Genomic DNA, 22,399 nt, shown 5'->3' on the forward strand with positions numbered 1-22,399 from the left:
GAGCAGTGGGCCTACCCTGTCCTTGGTCTTCCTCTTGCTTCTAATGTATTGATAAAAAGTCTTCTTGTTTCCCTTTATTCTCATAGCTAGTTTGAGCTCATTTTGTGCCTTTGCCTTTCTAATCTTGCCTCTGCATTCCTGTGTTATTTGCCTATATTCGTCCTTTGTGATCTGACCTAGTTTCCATTTTTTATATGACGCCTTTTTATTTTGTAGGTCACGCAAGATCTCGTGGTTAAGCCAAGGTGGTCTTTTGCCACATTTTCTATCTTTCCTAACCATCGGAATAACTTGCCTTTGGGCCCTTAATAGCGTCCCTTTGAAAAACTGCCAACTTTCCTCAGTTGTTTTTCCCCTCAGTCTTGATTCCCATGGGACCTTACCTATCAGCTCTCTGAGCTTACCAAAATCCGCCTTCCTGAAATCCATTGTCTCTATTTTGCTGTACTCCCTTCTACCCTTCCTTAGAATTGCAAACTATGATTTCATGATCACTTTCACCTAGGCTTCCTTCTACTTTCAAATTCTCAACGAGTTCCTCCCTATTTGTTAAAATCAAGTCTAGAACAGCTTCCCCCCTAGTAGCTTTTTCAACTTTCTGAAATAAAAAGTTGTCTGCAATGCAGTCCAGGAACTTATTGGATAGTCTGTGCCCCGCGGTGTTATTTTCCCAACATATATCTGGATAGTTGAAGTCCCCCATCACCACCAAATCTTGGGCTTTGGATGATTTTGTTAGTTGCTGAATATTTTGTAGCATTTTGAATGGGGATAAACTGATTTTGAGAATCTTTAAATGTTTAAGGTTTACACATTTTTGGAATTCTATCTGTAGATTACACTGCAGGGTCTTGCAATGAATAGACTTAGTATCTATGTAACAGGAAACAAAACTGTTTGCATCAAAATATTTAAACCAGAAAAAGAAAAACCTGGAATTGAGTTTTAAAGGAATAGCTGAACTGAAATAAGTAAGGATGTCTAGTGTCTGCACTACTGATCGAAATGTTTATCGGAGATAATTTTAGAGTTAATTCTCCTGCATGTTTGTCTTTTTCTAGTATGGTCGGAGAGGACGATGAAGATGCAGTGAGTGATTCAGAATCGAATGAACCCGTAACAGCAGATGTGTTAGCTAAAAAGTAAGTGGTGCTGGCAGTAGAAAATTGACAAAGTTTGAAAATTGTCTGTCTTCGGAGTCATTTCTTGATTACTGTTTTTATTAAGACAGGTTTTTGTCATGACTACTCATGCTGAGTAGTAGCTTCTTATGCAAGTGACACCATTGAAAACAAAACTTCTTGCAGAATAAGTTCGAACTTAACATGAGACACTAGTCCTAAATGATAGACAAAAATATCTTTATATATACACCAAAGGTTATTTTTTATGTATACCTACAAGCTAAGTACTTAATTGTTATGAGATGTTGATACTCTGCTTCAGCACTTCTTCATGTACATTTTTATTAGGTTAGTGGCAGCTGAAGGTAAAGGACCCAAGATTCTAGCTCAAGAAGAAGAGTGCAGGGAGGAGGAGGAGGAGGAAGAGGATGAAGAGTTAACGCCTGAAGAACGAGGTAGGTTTTATTTTTTCTTTTGTTGTTGAATAGTTTTTCTTTCAGTAAGAAATGTCTGAGGAGGAGGAGATGTATCATCCATCAGAAAGATGCAGTGATCTGAAAATGGAGAAACAACTCCCTAGAAGTGATTTAGATTCCTTATTCACCTGAATATTTCCAAATTTGGTTAGATTAAATTGCAGCTACTAAACTAGTCTGGGAGAAAGTTCATAAAGGTCAGGCTCACTTGTCTTGGAGAAGCTTTTGTAAGATGAGGGTTTGGGAGTAGTTTCCACAAATGCTAGTGTATTGACTCAGAGATGGTTTTATTTTGGAAGATTACCCCTCAATCTCCACACTTTTCAGTTGGACTTAATTAGGGCTGTCAAATGATTAAAAAATTAATCACAGTTTTAATCGCACTGTTAAACAATAATAGAATACTATTCATTTAATAGTATTTAAATATTTGTGGATGTTTTCTACATTTTCAAATATGTTTATTTCAGTTACAACACAGAATACAAAGTGTCTAGTGCTCACTTTATATCGTTAATTACAAACATTTGCAATTAAAACTGATTAATCGCAATTAATTTTTTAATCAAGTGAATTTTTGAGTTAATTGCTTGACTTTATTACTAATACCTGTCTGTTGCTATCTGTATAGCACTTTTACCTCTTAAGCAGCAGGAAAAGCAGCTACACTTTCCAGCCAATGTGATTCCATGAATCAGCTGGGAGAGGGAGCTAGCAGGATATCCATAGTGATTCCTCAATAGGTTGTCTGAAGATAGCTTCAAAGCAGACACTACTCTGAATTAAGTTGGACCTATAGCATTTTAACAGAATGGTCAAGAAGTAAAACATCTTGGGTTTTAAACCCAGGTGTTTGATGTTGAATGCAGAGAGATATTGCTGTTTCTCATTTTTTCTGGTCCCACTTCTCCACTTCTAGAGGGGTTCTCGGGGCTGCCAAGAACAAAGATTAATATGGTTGTGGTGAATTGTCATACCATAACCAGCCACCTATTTCATAGGGAAAAACTATGGCACATGTTCAGAGGCTGGGATCTTAGGGATGGGTGGAAAGAGGTTTTCCTCGACGTTTGGAAAATATGCCTCTGGTAGCTGCCTCTTGGCAATTAGCTGGCAAGTCAGCTCTAGGGCTTGATGTGCTGGCCTCTGCAGTGATTTGGTCAAGTTGTCTGTAGGACTAATGAGAAATTAGTCTTGCATCACTTAATAGGGGCAGATATGCCTTTGCATTCCCTGAACGAAGAGTTCCCATGTGTTTTTGTTTGGTCCAGTTTTAGTCACTTATGTTTGGTGAGTAGCAGTCAGTTTTTTAAGACACCCTCAAATCCATTCAGATTTCCTTCTTTTGGGAAGATGACTAAAATACATCAGAATATTTTTCTTACTATCTCCTCCATAAGTAGTTACGGGTAATTAAGTGGTAACAAGTCTAATTCTTAAATTGTTCTTCCCATATTTCCTGGGGCTGTATCTCTAAATCTTCCCAAAACAGAGATGATCCCCTTAGTAAGGGCATGTGAGGAGTAAGTTGTACCGCACTGCACTGAGAGACTTATTTTCACTTGGCAAAATTTTTATGGCCACGTTGTTCATTGTTAGTTTGACTAGTAATGAAGAGCATTAAGCTATAGTTTGCTAACATAGAATCCTTCCATATAGTATTTTAAACTAATTACTTAAAGAAAACATTTTAAATTCAAAACATACAGTGACGTAAACGGCATAAAGATTACATACACTCTGGGAGAGGTAACTCCTACCTGGCAAACAGTGATATGTTGGAATGTTTCCAAAGAACTAGTGTAAGAATGTATTTAAGAATATTTTCCTGCTCTTTCCACAGAAAAAAAGAAACAGTTTGAAATGAAGAGAAAAATGCACTACAACGAAGGACGAAATATCAAATTGGCTAGGCAGCTAATTGCAAAAGAACTACATGGTGAGGAGGAGGATGAGGAGGATGATGAAGATCAAGAGATGCACGATGCTGTAGATGTAGAAAACATGAGTACAGAAACCCCTGAACCTGGTGAGCATCTAATTGTCAAAGAAATGTTTAAGCATGGCGGTCCTTTGAACTGCCGGAAGTACAGAAAAGCAAAGGGGTTTACCCGTCTTTTCCACTCAATATGTAGCAACAAAGGCTGAGAATATCCCCTTCCCTATGCTATATTGATATAGCATCCATCATTGTTGCATCTAGGCACCCTCTTGACATTTAGGTTCTTAGCTTTAGAAATACATCAAATTGGTATTGTTGATGTCTCAAACCCAGGGGTTCTTCATGGTGACACAATGGATAAGTAAGCCCATGTGTTTAAAACACTTCAGAAGTTCTCTGCAGCCAGTCTTGCTTCCACTGAGCTAGCTGGCCATTGTTACAGCAACTGCCAGTACTTCTACTGGGGTGGGAGCAGGACCTGTACTGATGACTAAAATAAACGCTGGGCATGTAGGAGTGTCTCTTTGCACTTGCTTGCCACTCTGCTGCAGTACTACCTTGTGGGCTGGCACCACACCTCATAAGTACTAATGTAGTGTTAGAGTAGAGCAGAGCCGGTCTCTAACATACTAGCTAAAATCTTCCACTTACATTACTGCAACTTTGCAGCTAAGCAGTTAGGACATTGGCATGTGGTTTTCTGTTTTATAAAATGACTTTACATTTTTGTATCTGCACTGAGAAGCCCAGCTTTCCTGCCATCTCACCTGCTGGAAGAGTGCTGTGATTTCTGTCTGGATGTTTATGGAATTTGTTTCAGGACTCCATTCTTTGCATCAGCTTCTGGCTAGCAATTTTTTATAAATATGAAGTTTCATCCCACTTCTAGCTGTTGGAGGTGGGGGCAGAGTGAGCGAACATGCTTTCTCTTTCTATCGCTAAGCTTCTTGTCTACATTACTATATGCCTCTGCTTCCCCCCCCCGCCCCCGCCACACACACTGTATTTGGGGTGTCCTCCCCATTAAGAATTATAGTGCCTACTTTTGCTGCAGCACAGCTCTTTGAAACAGCTTCCGTGGGCATCATGAAATTGAGGTGTTCCACCCCCTCCCATTTCACTGGTGCTCGCAAGACTGTAATAGCCATGAATCTGAAATCTTAACCTTGCTGAGATGCTGCTTGGCAAAGCTGTGAGTAGCAGATGCCTTAGAGCTGTCAGCAGACTCTGGAAGGTGCTGCATTAGTTTACATCTAGTTGATATTTGGAAGGTTTTCTTCCCAACAGGATAAACTAGTCTTTTGTAAAATGAGAAATTTTACAGAAATGGTCTAGGCTCCCACCCTCCCCGGGAAAGGTGACTGGCAACTGCTATTTTCAATTCCTGGCTATAAATCACAAATTTTGGTACCAATATGTATTACTGGGGGACTAAAGCTCACAATAACTGCTCCTGGGGAGTCGTCTTATATCATTCTCAAACCCACTGATTGTTTAGCTTTCTATGGTAATGCACAGGGCCCTACCAAATTCATGGTCCATTTTGGTCAATTTCATGGTCATAGAATTCAAAAATTCATAAATGTCATGATTTCAGCTAGTTAAATCTGAAATTTCATGGTGGTGGTGTTGTAGGGGGTCCTAACCCAAAAAGAAATTGTGGTGGGGGGAGGTCACAAAGTTATTATAGGGGGGTTGCGGTACTGCTACCCTTCCTTCTGCAGTGCTGCTGGTGGCAGTGCTGCCTTCAGAGGTGGGCAGCTGGAGAGCAGCAGCTGCAGGCTGGGAGTCCAGCTCTGAATGCAGAGCCGCCACCAGCAGCAGTCTGAAGTAAGGATGGTATGGTATGGTATTGCCACCTTTACTTCTGTGCCGCTGCCCGCATTTCTGGGCCCTCAGTCAGCAGCCGCCACTGTCTGGCCACCCAGTTCTGAAGGCACCAGCGCAGAAGTAAGAGTGGCAATACCATACCAGGCCATCCTTACTTCTGTGCTGCTTCTGGCAGTGGCTCTGCCTTCAGAGGTGGGCTCCTGACCTCCAGCTGTCCAGCTCTGAAGTCAGTGCAGAAGTAAGGGTGACAATACCACAGCCCCCCCTAAAATAGCCTTGTGACCCCCCCCCGCAACTCCCTTTTGGGTCAGGACCCCCAATTTGAGAAACACTGGTCTCTCCCATGAAATCTGTGTAGTATTGGGTAAAAGCACACAAAAGACCAGATTTCACTAGGCAGGGCCGTCGGGGGGAGGGGGAGGGGGGGCGTGTAAGGGGGGCAATTTGCCCCGGGCTCCGCAGTGGCCCCCACGAGAATGGCTGAGGCTCCCTCTCTGGCCTGACTCGTCCCCGTCTCTGCCCCTCTCCCAGTCCGCAACGTTCAGCAACGTCCCTGGACTGCTGCAGTGTGGCTCTGGCGGGGCCCCTGAGCTCCACCCTGCTCAGAGCTGCGTGGTAAGGGGGCGGGGCTGAGAGCTTCAGCGGGGCCTGAGCTCCCTCCACTCGGCTTGGAGCTTGCAGCCCCGCTCCCTTACCACGCGGTTCTGAGCAGGGAGGAACTCAGGCCCTGCCGGAGCTATGCTGCAGCTGTCGAGGGTCGCTCCTGGATTTGCTGATGCTCCCCGTGAGGGGGGAGCCAGGGGTAAGGGGCCAGGGCTGAGGGGGTTGGCTAAGGGGCAGGAAGTCCCAGGGAGGGGGGAGAGGTTGGGGGTGGTGGTCAGGGGACAGGGAATGGGGAGGTTGGATTGTGGGCATTCCGGGGGTCTGTCAGGACTCAGCGGCAGGGGTGGATACGGGTTGGGGCAGTCAGGGGACAGGGAGCAGGGGTGGGGTCCCGGGGTGGTGGTAGGGGGTGGAGTCTCTGGGGGACGGTGAGGAGACAAGGAGCAGGATGGGTCTGGGATTCTGAGGGGGGGTCACCAGTTGGGGTGCAGGAAGTGGGTGGAGGTCAGATGGGGGCAAGGCCAGGCTGTTTGGGAGGCACAGCTTTCCCTACCCTAAAGCCCATTCAGCAGTTTGAGGCTTGCAGAAGAGCCAAGCTGTTAGCTTTTCCAAGGCTACCATCCCTTTCACTTCTCAAATGCCAAATTATAGTCTATATTTAATTTCAGTGTCATAGGCAGATTCATGTCAGGAGAGGTTAGCTTCATTTAAAATTAGCCACTGGGGGAGGGAATCGCATGAGAAGAGCAATATCCTTCCCATCCCTACCAAGGGAGACCTCCCCTCCCCTGCACTTCCTGAGGCTTCAGAGGGGTTAATTCAGTGGTTCTCAAACTTTTTTATGCTGGTGACTCCTTTCACATAGCAAACCTCTGAGTGCAATTCCCGCCCACTCATAAATGAAAAAAACTTTTTTATATATTTAACACTATTATAAATGCTGGAGGCAAAGCGGGGTTTGAGGTGGAGGCTGACAGCTTGCGACCCCCAGTAAAAACCTCATGATCCCCTGAGGGGTTCTGACCCCCCGTTTGAGAACCCTTGGGTTAATTTAATTTTAGCATCCTGTGTTCATTCACACGCATGTGCTATTTTGAGCATTTCAGTTTTCACAACATAGGCTCATCCCAGATTCTGGAACAATCTCAAATGCTCAGTTTGTAGAGTATGTACATAGTCTATACTAAAGACAAACCCACAGTAACCGTCTGTAGTTTGTGAGGGACCCCATGGAGCCAGTCCCTAGGAAACAGATAAATGCATGGAGGTTAGATCCATTCATGGCTATTAGCCAGGATGGGTAAGGAATGGTGTCCCTAGCCTCTGTTTGTCAGAGGGTGGAGATGGATGGCAGGAGAGAGATCATTTGATCGTTACCGGTTAGGTTTACTCCATCTGCGGCACTTGGCATTGGCCATTGTCGGTAGACAGAATACTGGGCTGGATGGACCTTTGGTTTGACCCAGTATGGCTGTTCTTATGTTCTAACCTAAGTGAACTCAAAGTTATGGAAACAGATATGAGTCAAGGAAGCCAGCAAAGTATCAGAAACCTGGAAAAATCTCTGACTGGATGGACTCAGGCGTTTGATCACAAGCTGAGGTGGCTTAAAAGTTTTGAATTATTTTTAAGCAGAATTTTTTTATTGTTTTTTTTTAAACAATCACACACAGCAAGCAGCAAATATTTGGCCACACGCTTCTGAAACCCCAAACCATATTCAGGTTTTGGCAGACTAATTTCAGCTTTTCAATTAAAAAAAACACAACAAATTTTGAAGGAAAGCAGACATTGTCCATGATTTTTTTTCTGTTTTTTAAGAACTCCTAGTTTTCAATCCAGAAAGTTTTGACGGAAAATATTTGTCCAACCCTTTTAATGAGTTTTAGTGCCTTTTAGCACTAGCTGATGCTGAGAACCAGTGATACCTTGTAAAGAAGTTTTCTCAAAACTGGGTTTGTGCCAAGATGCAGAAGGTTTATTTTTCCCAGGGCGGAGCAAGTGGGGCAATTTGCACTGGGTCCCGCAGGGGCCTCCACGAGAATATAGTATTGTATAGTACTGCAATTTTTTTTTATGGAAGGGGCCCCTGAAATTGCTTTGCCCCAGGCCCCCTGAATCCTCTGGGCAGCCCTGTCACTAGGGGAGACCAGATTGCACGGTCTGTGATGTATTTTTTCATAGCTGTAAATTTGGTAGGGCCCTAGTAATGCATAATCCTAAAACATATAATGGCTATTTACTAGAGCTTCACTCTCCAGGGGAAAGGAGGACACCATTAGGCATCTTTATGACCTTTCTCCATGGCTTGAAGCTGCCATCTTCTTTCTGCTCTCTGCTATAAAGCAGGGAGGCAGCTCCGCTCCCCAGCTGCGCTCTCCAGGGGAAAGAAGGGCACGCCTTTGCAGCATTTTTCCATCTCTGCTGTTTGACATCACTCCATCCTGCTTCATAATCTGATTTCTGAGCTGCATCTGGTAATTATCAATTCTTGACTGACTGCTCGTGCCCAATTAACTATATACGTTTCTAACGCTTTATTTACCAGTTTACCAGTCCAGTAACTCTCCTAACTAGTTCAGCTCGAGTTTTCCTTTTTGTGAACTTGTTGCTTAACTGTCTGTAGTTTAGTTTATTCTTTCATTTCTATCACTTTGCCTAATCAGTGAAATACTTCATCACCTTTTAATCTTTATGTAATAGGCTGAATATCTGATTCACTTTTGCTCCATTTGCCTAATTATTTTTCTCTTGAAAATCCTATAACTCTTCATTTTTATCTTTGCTGGTGGATTGAAAGTTCTCTCTTGAGTAACTGACTATATGTATAGTTTTTTGGGGAACAGGAATGATAAAAGGGGAATGAACTTCAAGCAAACCTGTGTTAGTAAATATCTTGTCCCTGTCTTAAATTCCTACCAGCCTTCTGAAAATTGTCTGCAATGAGGCTAATGTTGAGAGAACTGACAGCTCTCAATTAGGCTTTCAGATTTAATAGGTCCACAGGCAGGCAACAACTCTTGGTTATTCTTCAAGTGATTGTGGACATATACATTCAACTGTAGGTATATACTCAATGCACTTGAGTTGGCGATTTTGTACCTTCTCAAGACACTAGGCTATTACTCAATCTTCATGAGTTGATGCTCACTTCAGCAAAGCATTGTTACTGTCTCTTTTCATATAATCCATAGTCCTGCCCCTGGGAAGGAACTGATGGTGAGTCACCTGCAATGGAATATATATGTGCCCAATCACTCAAAGGAGAAAAAACTATTACTTATCTGTACAGTAACTCTTGTTTTTCGGGATGTGCACGTATGCATTCAATGACCTTCCCATCTTCCCCTCTACTTCAGACATTTAGATAGATGGTGGTGCCCGGAAACAGAGAGGGAAGCAGCAATCGCAACCCTTTTATGCCCTCATTTTAGTGTACAAGGAGAGTAGGGGCACATACGTCATCTAGTGGTACTGCTGGCAGTAGCCTCCAACTCCAGTGCTTTGGGCACACATATATCGGCAGTGAGATATATATCTGCACACACATCTCGAACAGCAATTACTGTATAGGTAAGTAACTGGGTTTTTTTCCAGAAACTCTCAGACCAAAATAACTCTCACCTCTCTCTCTCTCTCCTCCCTCCTCCCCCATGTTGTTGAAGTGAGCCTGCTGGATATGGTATCCCCCCTATAGGTCATCCTATATGGCCTTAAAACATTGTGTTTGGACATGAAAACTGCTTGCATCATAGTCATAAATCTGGGACAAATTTCCACAGGGCTAAAATAGCTGCTGTTCTAGAGACTGCATCCTTGAATTTTTACCAGCTTTGTTAATCTCCTTGCTTTAGACATGCTGTTTAGTTGGGTAACTGGTCATTATTTCTGGAACTCAATCAAAGTGCTATTGATTTTATTCCCAAGGCTGCATCTTTGGACTCATAAGAGTGTTTCACAGCTCTTCTGGATCAGGGTCCAAATAGCTTCAAAAGAGTGCCCACATTGATGTCTTTCTAAAAGAGCTGCTCTAGTTCAGCTGCAAGTTGTTAGGCTCTATAGCATACAAATACTAGGCTTACATAGCATGGAAGGCTAACTTCTTCAATTGTTGGATTTACTGTGTGAAATTCTGTGGCCTGTTATGTGGGAGGTAAGACAGAATTTCATAGTAATTACTTATGGGCTTAGGATCTGAGTCCATATAATAAAGTCTCCACCCAAAGTTTCTGATAAGGCATCTTCTGTTTTGGCTAATAAGTAAACTGATACATCCTGTACTTTTTCCTGTGTTGGCTTTTAGTCAAATTTCTGTTGAGCCTGTGGCTTTTCTAAATTCACATTATACCAGTGAGAGTCTGTTGATGAGGTTTCTCATTCATCTATCATATCTCTGAGATGGCATATAGATCTAGCAGAGTCTTCTAATTTTTTCTCTTTTTCCATGGTGTGCAAACGTGGGGTATATCTTACTCTCCTGGGGGAATGATTTGGCTGCCTAAAGTCTCTATCTTAGGAAGCTGATTCAGTTATATTTGGGTGTGAAGATCTGGACTTTTCATCTGTGCTTTTGTGAAAAAGCTGAGTAAAACAGTGTCTTCAGCATTACCTCTTGGTTAGGACTCCAGGGAGTGGCAGAGTCCATTGGCAAACGTGACATTATGTTCATGACTATCCTGTCGTCCTGTTTTATACCACTACCACCCTATACTCTCTTCCTTCCCTTGTGGATTCTTGCCCTTCTGTTTTATCCTGAGACTAGAGTTTTAACCCTACCTGTCTAGTGTCCTTTTTCTGCACTGTCAAAAAGTGAGGCAAGTGTGTCACCAGAGCTGAGGTCTTAAAGGGATATTGGTCTTACTCAAGCTCCATCCCAGGTCCTGCTAACTGAAGAGTGGCCTTTGTCAGTTATAGGCTTGACTGACTCAGGGTCCAAAATACTCATACCAGAGATAAAATGGGAAAACCACAGTTGTGCTGTGTGCTCTCTGAAATCTCCCCTCTGCAGATAAGAGTCCTGGATAGAACTGGGTGCCATATAGGCAGCTCCCAATGTAATGGCTCGTTGATTTTCCCCTCTAGAAACAATAGGGCCCCTAGTCAGGCTTTTGTCCTTGCTGAGGTTTATAGCCTGAAGCTCTGAGTTTGGGCTCCAGTTCTCACTGGTCTGTTTACGTTTGCTACACAACATAGACTTATTTCCAAAAGCTAGGTGGGATACCAGTCTGTCCGATTGTTCCTGTCTTTGAAAGGGGGAGATCATCTTGACCTGGCTTGCTGTGGGCTAATTAGCCTGGCATATTTGGCCGTCAAGCTTTAGGTGACTAACATTTGTTGGCTAAACTGGCGCTCCTCATAGGAGGCATTATCACTTCGCTGTGAAGGACAGTGTGGGTTTGTTAACCTAGGTCTTGATAATCTACGCTTATTTGCTGCATCTACACTGCAAAGTAAAAGGGCTTGAACCTGGGTCCTGCCTTGACCTATGTTCGGACTCTCCATGCTGGTGGGGTCCTGGGGCCCTAGATTATCACAATTTGTATGTAGATGGAAGGGGGCGGGGTAGGCTTGAGTCTTTCAAATCCTAGGGTTACATAGCTTTGTAGACATATCCTGAGTCAAGTATGTTTCAGGGTTGCCAAATGTTACTTCTGCTTTTTGTGGCAACAGAGGAAGGCCTTGTGAGTGCATGTGGTTCAAACCATGAATATTTAAATCTGTTTTGTAATCTCTCTCCTTTTTTCTGTTATACAGCACATGCTACTAGTGACCAGCTGGATAATAGAGCGCACATCATAGAAGAAATCTGTCCAGAACTGTAACTGCCTGTCAAAGCTACAAACTTATACAGTGCTTCATGGTTTTGCGACTCTTAAGTATTGAGAGGCATATCAGTTATAGTGTTGTATTGCCAAGAATGTTAACTTTAGAGACTCTTATATTAGGCAGAAAAGCTGCCTAACTGGTTATTCTTGTGCCTAGTATTTCATGGAGAGTACTTCTTCATAACCCATCAAACCAGAAATTGGAGACAAATTAACTTGCATAGCATATTGTCACTCCGCATACTTTAAAACATACAAAAAATCAGTATCTTTTGGTTTTGTTGATTATTTATTTGACACTGTTCTAGATGTGGTTTCTCTTATAGTAGAAAGGTTTTGGAATTCAAGAGCCAAACAGTACAGTAAATAACAGGTTGATGTGTACTATCAGGTGAATTTAGCAGTTAAAAAAGGATTATTTTAGTAGTGTAACTTTTTTGTAGAATTTTTCTGACCTGTTAATCTAGATATCAGTATGTCATGACTCCTGTTTTTCAATCTTTAAAAGAGAAGAGCTGCATTATTTTTGTGGTTTAAAAAGAAATCTGTTTGGAATCGGTTATTAGTTTCTGAGTAAGACAATACTAATAACTGGTGAGATATTTGTACACTAAAGATGTGCAGACATTGATTTTGCATCTAATTGTGATGATCTCTTCCCTTGGGGATAGATGGGTTTTGGAACTTTCCTTATTTATCTTTTCAGATCTCAGAACTTCTCTCCAATATTTTCCACTTCAGGCTTCCCATACGTCACGCTACTGATTTCCTTAAGATCTGCCTTAGTATCTTTTGTATCTTCTGACTTGCTGTGACATGAACTCATGCTGCTAGCATCTGAGGATAAGTAGTTGTCTGAGCAAATCTACTTCAGTACTATGGAGATGGAATGGCGTAGCTTTGTATTGTGCCAGCCTTCCACTCCACCTAGGTAACTGCTGATGACCTAATTCCATCTTGGGACTCATCATCTGTATATTGAAAACCACTGGTGTAGAAGTTTCCTGATCCAATGTAACTTGCAGCAGCTGCTTTTGTAAGATGAAGGCTATTGGGAAGAATAGAAGGGAGGTTGTCATATCATGTATAATTTACATGCTGTTAACAGTGTGGTTCTATAGCCCTGATGGAGAGAGAGTACTGAACCTGCAGGTTACTGTAAACAATAACATCCCACTCAAAAGATCTTGACTATGGTGTGGATGTACTAGTATTCAGAGTAGTACTTGGTTTTATTCTGCAAATGAAGTACACTTAAAGCTGTGAGTTGGTCATGGAATATTTTGTATTCAATTATGTCTGTATTTCTCTTAAATTTGAACTAAATTTGATACGGTCCAAAAGTCCATAATTATACGGACCTATTTTAAAATGACTTCCTGTCCGCTGTATTTGTGAAGTCTGAATAAAAGGATGAAAAAGTTACTTTACAATTATTTTGAACTCACGTGTGAGCTTTTCTGAAACACTAGAATGCCATATTTATCACTGGAAAAATACAATCATGTGGAATGTTTCAGTAGACCAAAACTTCTGCCGAAAGGGTGCGGGTGAGCTATACCAAATTACTGTGTGGGTTCCTAAGTCTCTGGTTAATGCTCTATTTTGTAGATAGCTGTGTTTCCAGCTCTTGTAATATTTAGTATTTCTTAGCCCCAACTCCTGGATTTGTGTGATTAGTGAGAAACTCAAGTTTATTTATTGATTTAATAAAAAAAAATTCTAGCCCTCATGGCTGCGGAGTAAAATTTTGAAAACGTGAATCCTAAAGGCTCAGTCATGAAAAGGCAAACAAAAACCTCATAGTTTGATGGAATCTTGGTTTGATTTCTTGGTAAAATTGTTTTTTCCATTGGAAGTAAGAAGAGATTGAGTGATGCATCTGTTTTTGCTTGATTATATGAAAAATAATTGCTTTATTTGCTACTGTTTTTCCAGTCAGTCTTTTTTTTTTTTTTTCCTTCCCCAAGATCATGTTATAATTGCAAGAATATTGATTGACTGAACTTGATTCTGGTCACTTTTGGCTAAACCCTGAGAGATGCTGGGGCTCCCATGAGAGGTGAGGTGATTAGTGGACGCTGACATCCATTGGCTTGATTAACTTCAGGAGTTGAAGGGTACATAGCTCTCAAGGATTAGAAACGCTCCAGTTCTCTTAACAGATGAGAATTTTTAGCATCCTTTTATATAAGAAAGCACTAACTGCTGGACACCTGTGTCCATGAAGGATGGTGTTCTCTTCCTTCCCCTCTCCTCTCCTCCCACTGCCTAAATGAGAGCCAGGATGTGTCTGTTCTTTGCTGTGCTTGTCTTCCTAAATGTGGTAATTTATATTGTTGAGTTGTTAGATTTACAGGGCTGCTCTGTGGATGGGTTGACGATACTTATGAACAAACTGTCCAGTTACAACAAAGGAGCTAAACAGCTGCTGAATGGTGTTGTCCCACTCCATAGCAGTGAAGCTACAGTTTCAATGTTGCATGTGCTGTTTGTCACTCAGTGTCAAACATGGTAGTTTCTATAGACTAGTTTGGGCCAAAAGGCCAGCAGTTTAAGCCACTTGTTCTCTTTTGTCACCCCCACCCCCTTTCCATTCTTGCTTGTACAGAATCGCATTTACAGCCAATGCCCCAAGGAGGTGCTGCTGTTAGCATCCTCAGTACAACCTGGGAAGGATTTTATTTGTGTATACACATTGTTTATTCTTCAGTAAACAAAGGTAGATCCTAAAAAGGATCTGTTTTCTATGACAAGCCATAAAACACCAGGTATGGGTGGGCTGTACCATCTTGGCAGAGGGGTTATCTTGAATTGTTAATGTACCCCTAGCTTTCATTAACTTTGAGCAACTTGTTGTTCTGGGTACATAGGCCCTATGATGACTAAGGGCTCTTCAAAAACAAGCTATGCATGATCTCCCTGATACCTCAATTAGAGATAAATTAAGTACACCTGAAATACAAGTCTATCTTTTTCTTAAGTGCGTTTTTATTGGTAAAAAAATATAATATAGAGAATCATCTTTAACGCTTGCCATCTCTATAAAAATATGATTGTATGTATATTTTCTGTTTTATTGCTGGTGGTTGGTTCATTTCATTTGGGCACAACTTGATGTTTCTTAAAAGTTGTTTCAGTTTGGAACTGGGATTGCTTGGCTTTATCCACACCACTATCTCAAGACATTTTAAAGGCTAAAATTAGGTAAATTTGTTTCAAATCTTGTGATTATTAAAATGCAATATATATAGTTTGTTTTTTTTAAAAAAAACTGTTCAAGGTACCTGTCATTTCTTGTAAATCTGCCATATTGAAAAATAGCCACCTTTTAAGGGGAGGGAAAAAGGAGAAGAAAAGGAAAAAAGTCTGCTTGGCTTGTCTAATAGGAAGAAGATAGTAAGATTGCTTATGGACTTGTAATATCATGGTGGTTGTCAGGTGCTGAGTACTGCAATGAGGTTTATAAAAGCAGAGACAGAATGTTATGACTATTTACTTAGAAACTGGAGAATAGAGCTCCTAAGAACCTGTTTTGCAACACTTTGCATGATAAGTATTTTCTACATTTATTTTTTAAGCCTTTTGTTTGTAAAATGAATATAAGATGTCAATTCCTGGAGAGATAAGTTTCTGTAAATAAACTTTATACTAGACTCTCATTTGTAAATAGCGTCATTTAAATTGTTCATTAAGAACATGCTTATGGCTTTAACTCACTGATGGAAATGTTTATTGAAAACTGAATTTCTTTTCATAGCCTAGTATCCTGTGTTAAACTATTTGATTTGTATAGGTCCTCTTCCTCAAAATAGTTTAACCTGTTTTTACAGTTTGCTGTTTCATAGTAATTTCTCAAATTTAGTGTTTTTCCCACTTCGCAACCAGTCTTAAATGTGAGATGCACAGTAAATTATACCCACTAATCCAATGCTCCCTTCTAATATTAGGAAAATCAGATTCTGACTTTGGGTTTTTTAAAAGAGAAAATGGGCAGTTTTTGGCAGTTCTGGGTATCACAGCTGGCTACTGAAATTGATGTTGGAGCTCCACTACTTCCTGCGGTCGTTTGTTCCAATGGTTAGTCACTTTCACTGTGTCATATTTCTAATTTGAATTTGTCTGGCTTCAACTTCCAGCCCTTGGTTCTTGTTATGATCTTCTCTGCTAGATTAAAGAATTCTTAATATTTTTCCCCATGAAGGCTGTCACCTACCTCTGATAAACTGAACAGATCGAGTTCTTTATTGAAATCTTTTGCTGGAAGGCATTTTCTCCAGCCCTTGAATCATTTTTGTGGCTCTTTTCTGTACCTTCTTCAATTTTTTTCAATGTCTTTTCTAAAATATGGACACCAGAACTTCATGCAGCATTCCAGTATGTCATCAGTGCCATATTCTGAGGAAATACCACCTCCCTACTCTCCTCTTTCTATGTATCCAAGAATTGCATGAATCCTTTTGCCACAGCATGGTGCTGGGAGTTCATGTTCAGTTGTTTGTCTGCTGTGACCACTGAATCCTTTCCAGAATCATTGCTTTCCAGGTCTGTATTCTGTAGAGATGACCTGCATTTTTGATCCTAGATGTATAACTTTTTTTTTTTTTTCCTGTACTAAAACCCATTTTGTTTGAATGGACCCAGCTTACTAATTGATCTGGATCCTCCTCATTATTTACCACTCTGCCAATCATTGTCATCTGCAAATTTTATCGGCACTAATTTTATATTTACTTCCAGATCACTGATGAAAACATTGAATAATGTCAGGCCTCTTACTTACCCCTGTAAAATTCGCGTAGGACTACCCCCATTAGATGTTTCCCCAGGGGCAAACTCCTTTCTGACATCTGTCAGCCAGTTCTTAATTCTTCTGTGTCCTCCTGTACATTGTGTAGTGGTAAATTTTTAATCAGAATGTTGTATGGTACTATCAGTCACGTTCTACCCTGAGGATCCACCTGTTCTCAAGTCGGGGCTGGGAATTCTGCACTAAAGCTCACTGCAGTTGTGGGATCACCATTAAGGTCTTCCAAAATTTTGGGAGTGTCCAGAGGGGCAGGGAGAAAGTTCAGGATTTGATGTAACTGAAGTGAAAAGCTGTCTGGACAACATGAAGGAAAGCAATAAAGGGCAAAATGTTGTTCTGTTTCAGCTTAACATAGTGACCTACTCAGTGTTCAGAGAGTTGGCTGAATGTCTCCCTCCCACTCATTAGGGTGGGGACCTCAACTTCTTGCTGGCTGCCTCCTTTGACAGCCCCCATACAGGATGGGGCTTATGCACAGAGTACCCATGCTTCCCATGGGGGAGAGGGCTCGTTTCTTACTCTTGAGACTCCATGACCCATCTTGAATATCAATGAGCCCTAGGACCCTTGTGTTCCCTCTGTTGTTGGTAAGTGTCAACCCTCTGCTTGGTGGTGGCTAGAGCGAAACTGGATTCTCAGTGGCTGTTCTGCACCTTAGAGGGTGAATGTGTGAATAAATTAGCCTCTGACCTCTAGGCATCAAGAGTGAGAAAGAATAGACAATGTATAAGAAGGTACAAAAAATGTATTAAAGGAAAGAAGAGGGTTTAAGTTACAAAAAAGGGCAAGGATAAGAATAGGGTAAAGGGAAAACTTGGGGAACCAGAGGACAGATTAATACATAAACTCCACAACAAGAATCCGTCTCCCTCGGATATTCCCTCTAGTAACCAAATGCCATTGAAATCCTCCCACATAATGACAGGGTGCAACCACAGAGATTCTGCAGCTGTCAGTCATCTGTGCACTCTGTCCTTGAGTTGCTGAAGGCAAGTTCACACAGTAAAATAGATGCTGCAGGCCTGGCTGCTGCTTGTGTGTGGTATGGTGCCAACACTTCCCTTGGATGCCAGTAAGCCTCTGCTGATCAGGACTTTCGCCTGCAGGTGCAGTATCCCTATGACTCTGTATTGCATCATTGTGCTGCAAGGCCAGTATCTACCAGGCTGAGTGGGCCCCTGGGCTGCTCAAACCCTGACTTTTCCCTGGCTTCTGGAGTAGGAGGGCCTAACAGGAGACTAATGGACAGGCTGGGGCTCTGGGCTGCAGCACCCAGCAGGGTCAGGAGACACTTAAAGCCCAGCTGGGCACCATGCCAGGCCCAGGCCACAGATGCTCAGTCTCCTCTAATGCCCTGGATAGCACTGAAGCTTGACACCTGATTATTTTGCATCATGTGAGAGACCACAAGGGACCTTTTTGATCCTCCTAGTGAGGGAAATCATCTCCCTCTGGATATGGAGTCTGGGGGCACCTCCTCTGTGCGCCATGCTTTCAACAGCCAAACTGTCTCAAGAACAGCTAGTTGAGGGGGAACACATCCTTTAAAGCTGGGCCCTTCCGGTTGGCTGGCTCTGTGGCCAAGGGTTCTCTCTCTACAGGGAGTAATTGAGGAGCTGCTGTTTCTGACGATGGAAGTCAGTGCCCTGCAGCCAAATCCCTTCCCTGAACCCTTTGTCTAATGTCATTCATGGCTGGGGGTGCCACCCACACACAGGTGCGATGGAGTAGGGACTGTCTGTGTGGGGGATGGGAGAGCTGGGGATGTCTTTAGGTGAGGGACAGGATCTTTAAGCCTGTAACCTTAGCCAGGTGGGGGGGAGGGGGTTAGCACCTTGGCCTGGGAAGCTGGAGAAAGGAATTGGCCAGCTGGAGGAGGGGCAGTTCAGTTTCGGTTTTGGGCTGGATGAGGGGAATTCAGGGGATCTTGTGCTGGACCCAAGCACCCTGAAACTCCAGAAGGACTCGATGGAGGGGTCTTGACTGTGCCTGCAAGCTCTGCTGTAACCTGCGTTCCTGTTGTCCAATAAGCCTTTTGTTTTACTGGCTGGCTGAGAGTCACTGTGGGTCCCAGGAAGAGGGGTGCAGGACTGGACCGCCCCACACTCCGTGACAACAGGCTAGCCAGAGCCTGCACTTGGTTACTTTAGCATGTCAGTCTGGTTTTGGCCCCGTAACTCCTCTTAGCCCTGGTCTACGCTACAAGTTTAGGTAGAATTTAGTAGCGTTAGATCAATTTAACCCTGCACCCGTCCACATGACGAAGCCATTTTTGTCGACTTAAAGGTCTCTTAAAATTGATTTCTGTACTCCTCCCTGATGAGGGGATTAGCACTGAAATCGACCCTACTGGGTCGAATTTGGGGTAGTGTGGACACAGTTCGACGGTATTGGCCTCTGGGAACTATCCTAGAGTGCTCCATTGTGACTGCTCTGGACAGCACTCTCAACCTCATTATCTCTAGCTTGCTTGCAGAGGGAGTCCCAGAATCACAAAAGAGCTCCAGCATGGACTGAATGGGAGGTACAGGATCTGATCACTGTATGGGGAGACAAGTCCGTGCTATCCGAACTCCATTCTAAAAGACGGAATGCTGGAATATTTGAAAAAATCTCCAAGGGTATGAAGGACAGAGGTTATAACGGACCCACAGCAGTGCCGCATGAAGCCTACCAAAGAACCAGAGAGGCAAACGGACGCTCTGCGTCAGAGCCCCAGACATGCCGCTTTTATGATGAGCTGAATGCCATTCTAGGATGTCCCCCTACAACTACCCCATCCCTCCCGCACTGCCTTAGCAATGAGCTCCCCATTTGTTTGACGAATTAATAAAGCATGCATGAATTTGAAACAATGACTTTATTGCTTCTGCAAGTGGAGATCAAAGGGGGGAGGGGACGGCGGTTGGCTTACAGGGAAGTAGCACGAACCAAGGGGGTGGGTTTTCATCAAGGAGAAACAAACAGAACTTACACACTGTAGTCTGGCCAGTCATGAAACTGGTTTTCAAAGCTTTTCTGTTGCGCAGTGCACCCTGCTGTGCTCTTCTAACTGCTCTGGTGTCTGGCTGTGTGTAATCAGCAGCCAGGCGATTTGCCTAAACCTCCTATCCTGTCATAAATGTCTCCCTCTTACTCTCACAGATATTGTGGAGCACACAGCAAGCAGCAATAACAATGGGAATATTGGTTTCGCTGCGGTCTAACCGAGTCAGTAAACTGTGCTAGCGCGCTTTTAAAAGTCCAAAGGTACATTCTACAACCATTCTGCACTTGTGCAGACTATAGTTGAACTGCTCCTTACTACTGTCCAGGCTTCATGAGCCATGGGAGCAAGGGGTAGGGTGGGGTAGGTGCGACCCCACGGTGCTGCCGACTCGGAAAGCAGCCTGAGGCAGAAGCCTCCAGCTGGCATGATATTCCAGGCAGGACTGAATCTCCATTAGACGAAACTTAAAGAAGAGAATGACCTGGAGTCATTCCCATTTTTGTCCAGGCGCCCCCGACCGACCTCACTGAGGCTGGCCAGGAGCACCCATGTCTGCCCAGGCGCCCCCAACCAACCTAATCAAGGTCGGCCAGGAGCACCCATGGGACAACGACTATAGCTAGCCGTCGTATTATACTGTTCGCCGTCCGCAAGGCAAGGCAGGGGGATGCTGCTGTGTAGCACTGCAGTACCGTGTCTGCCAGCAGCATCCAGGAGACACATGGTGACCGTGAGCTGAGCAGGCTCCATGCTTGCCGTGGTCTGTCATTGCACGGGTAGCCCAGGAAAAAAGGCGAGAATGATTTTTTGCCATTGCCTTCATGGAGGGAGGGAGCAGGGCCTGATGACATGTACCCTGACCCACTCATGACAATGTTTTTGCTCCATCAGGCATTGGGAGCTCAACCCAGAATTCCAATGGGCGGCGGAGACTGCGGGAACTGTGGGACAGCTACCACAGTGCAATGCTCCGAAAGTTGACGCTAGCCTCGGTACTGTGGATGCACACCGACGACTTAATGTGCAAAGTGGGGATACACACGATTGACTGTATCAAATTGATTTCTAAAAAATCGACTTCTACTAAATCGACCTAATTTTGTAGTGTACACATACCCTTACTCTGTCCCAGCACCTGCTACTGGTCTGGGTCTCGAGTACACTTAGGCAGGCTGTTTGTTTCCTGATCCCTGCCTCTGTTCTGCTGTCGTCTGTCTGAATTGCACAGACCCAGAGACTAACATGTCATGAGTGGCAGTGGATTTATTTCTTAAACTACAAAGGTAAGAGGAGTATGACGTTGATCTCACCATGCATACTAGCTATGACGTGAGATTGCTTGTGGCATTCTTGGAGGTGCTGACCACAGTGGAACGCCGCTTTTGGGCTTGGGAAACAAGCATTGAGTGGTGGGATCACATTGTGATGCATGTCTGGGATGACGAGCAGTGGCTATAGAACTTTTGGATGAGGAAAGCCACATTTATGGGACTGTGTAGTGAGCTCGCCCCAGCCTTGCTGCACAAGGACATGAGAATGAGAGCTGCCCTGCTGTTGGAGAAGCATGTGGCAATTGCACTGTGGAAGCTGGCTACTCCAAACTGCTACCGATCAGTCGCTAATCAGTTCGGAGTGGGAAAGTCGACTGTTGGACTCGTGTTGGCGGAAGTGTGCAGGGCCATTAATTACATCCTGCTCTGAAAGACCATGACTCTGGGCAGTGTGCTTGACATCGTGGATGGCTTTGCAGAAGTGGGGTCCCCTAACTGCAGAGGAGCAATAGATGGCACACACATTGCAATTCTGGCACCAGACCACTTTGCCACCGAGTACATTAATCACAAGGGGTGTTTCTCAGTGGTTCTCCAGGTGCTTGTGGATCACTGTAGGCGTTTCACAGACATTAGCGCAAGCTGGTCCGGAAAAGTGTATGACGCATGTATCTTTCGGAACACTGGCCTGTTCAGGGAGCTGCAATCAGGGACTCTCTTCCCGGACCAGAAGATCACCATAGGGGAAGTTGAAATGCCCATTGTGATCCTGGGAGACCCTGCCTACCTCTTAATGCCGTGGCTTATGAAGCCATACACGGGGCAACATATGGCAGCAAGGAGCGGTTCAACAATAGGCTGAGCAAATGCAGAATGATGTTGAGTGTGCTTTTGGCTATTTAAAGGCCCACCTGCGCAGCCTATATGGGAAGCTGGACCTGGCCAATGACAATATTTCTATGCTTATAGTCATAATATTTGTGAAGGGAAGTGTGAAAGCTTCACTCAGGGCTGGACCACAGAGGCTCAGGCCTGGCGGCTGAGTTTGAACTGCCAGAGACCAGGGTTATTAGAGGGCCACAGCGCAGGGCCACAAGGATCAGGGATGTCTTGAGGCAGCAATTTGAAGCTGAAAGCCACTAATATTTGTTGCTTTGCTCAGGAGTGTAGTGCTTGTAATGCTCGGAGGTGATTGTGATTGGTGCAGACGATGTAATATGAAGACTTAAGATAATTGTCTGTAGCTTTGCATAGCTCTGTTTGCTTTCAGTTAATAGAATGAAGATTGCTTTCAAACCAACACAATTATTTTATTAAAAAACAGCCGGAGGAGAGAGTCAAACAAAAAAAACATGAGCACTGAGGGGGGTGGGAAAGGGAGGGTCCCAGGAGGAGGAAGTTGGGGTCCTAGGGTGGTTAAAGATGTGTATGCCCAGGGATCATATCCAACCTTCTCCTTTGGAGTACAGTGCAGCGGGTACTGTACTTCAGCAGGGCCAAACTGCAGAGGGATGGGTGTCGAGTGCAGT

The 22,399-nt window shown here is 43.6% G+C and overlaps 1 protein-coding gene across 5 annotated transcripts in view; it reads left to right on the forward strand.

Annotated features, from left to right (window-relative positions):
• Positions 1-19,450, forward strand: part of PPP1R2 (protein phosphatase 1 regulatory inhibitor subunit 2) — a 37,655-nt gene extending 18,205 nt beyond the window's left edge. For 2 of the 5 annotated variants that reach the window (XM_030574695.1, XM_030574697.1), the window contains exons 3-6: positions 1,062-1,142; positions 1,473-1,579; positions 3,444-3,629; positions 19,076-19,450. In XM_030574695.1, coding sequence (XP_030430555.1) covers positions 1,062-1,142; positions 1,473-1,579; positions 3,444-3,629; positions 19,076-19,440 — 739 coding nt within the window. In that variant the 3' untranslated portion in view covers positions 19,441-19,450. Of the gene's footprint in view, positions 1-1,061; positions 1,143-1,472; positions 1,580-3,443; positions 3,630-8,221; positions 8,453-11,729; positions 15,457-19,075 lie in introns of those variants that run through there. The other 3 variants (XR_004001921.1, XR_004001922.1, XM_030574698.1) reach the window with 3 other exon arrangements.
• Positions 19,451-22,399: the final 2,949 nt, after the last annotated feature.

This window comes from Gopherus evgoodei, chromosome 9 (genome assembly GCF_007399415.2).
Source record: "Gopherus evgoodei ecotype Sinaloan lineage chromosome 9, rGopEvg1_v1.p, whole genome shotgun sequence".
NCBI classification, from domain to species: Eukaryota; Metazoa; Chordata; order Testudines; family Testudinidae; genus Gopherus; species Gopherus evgoodei.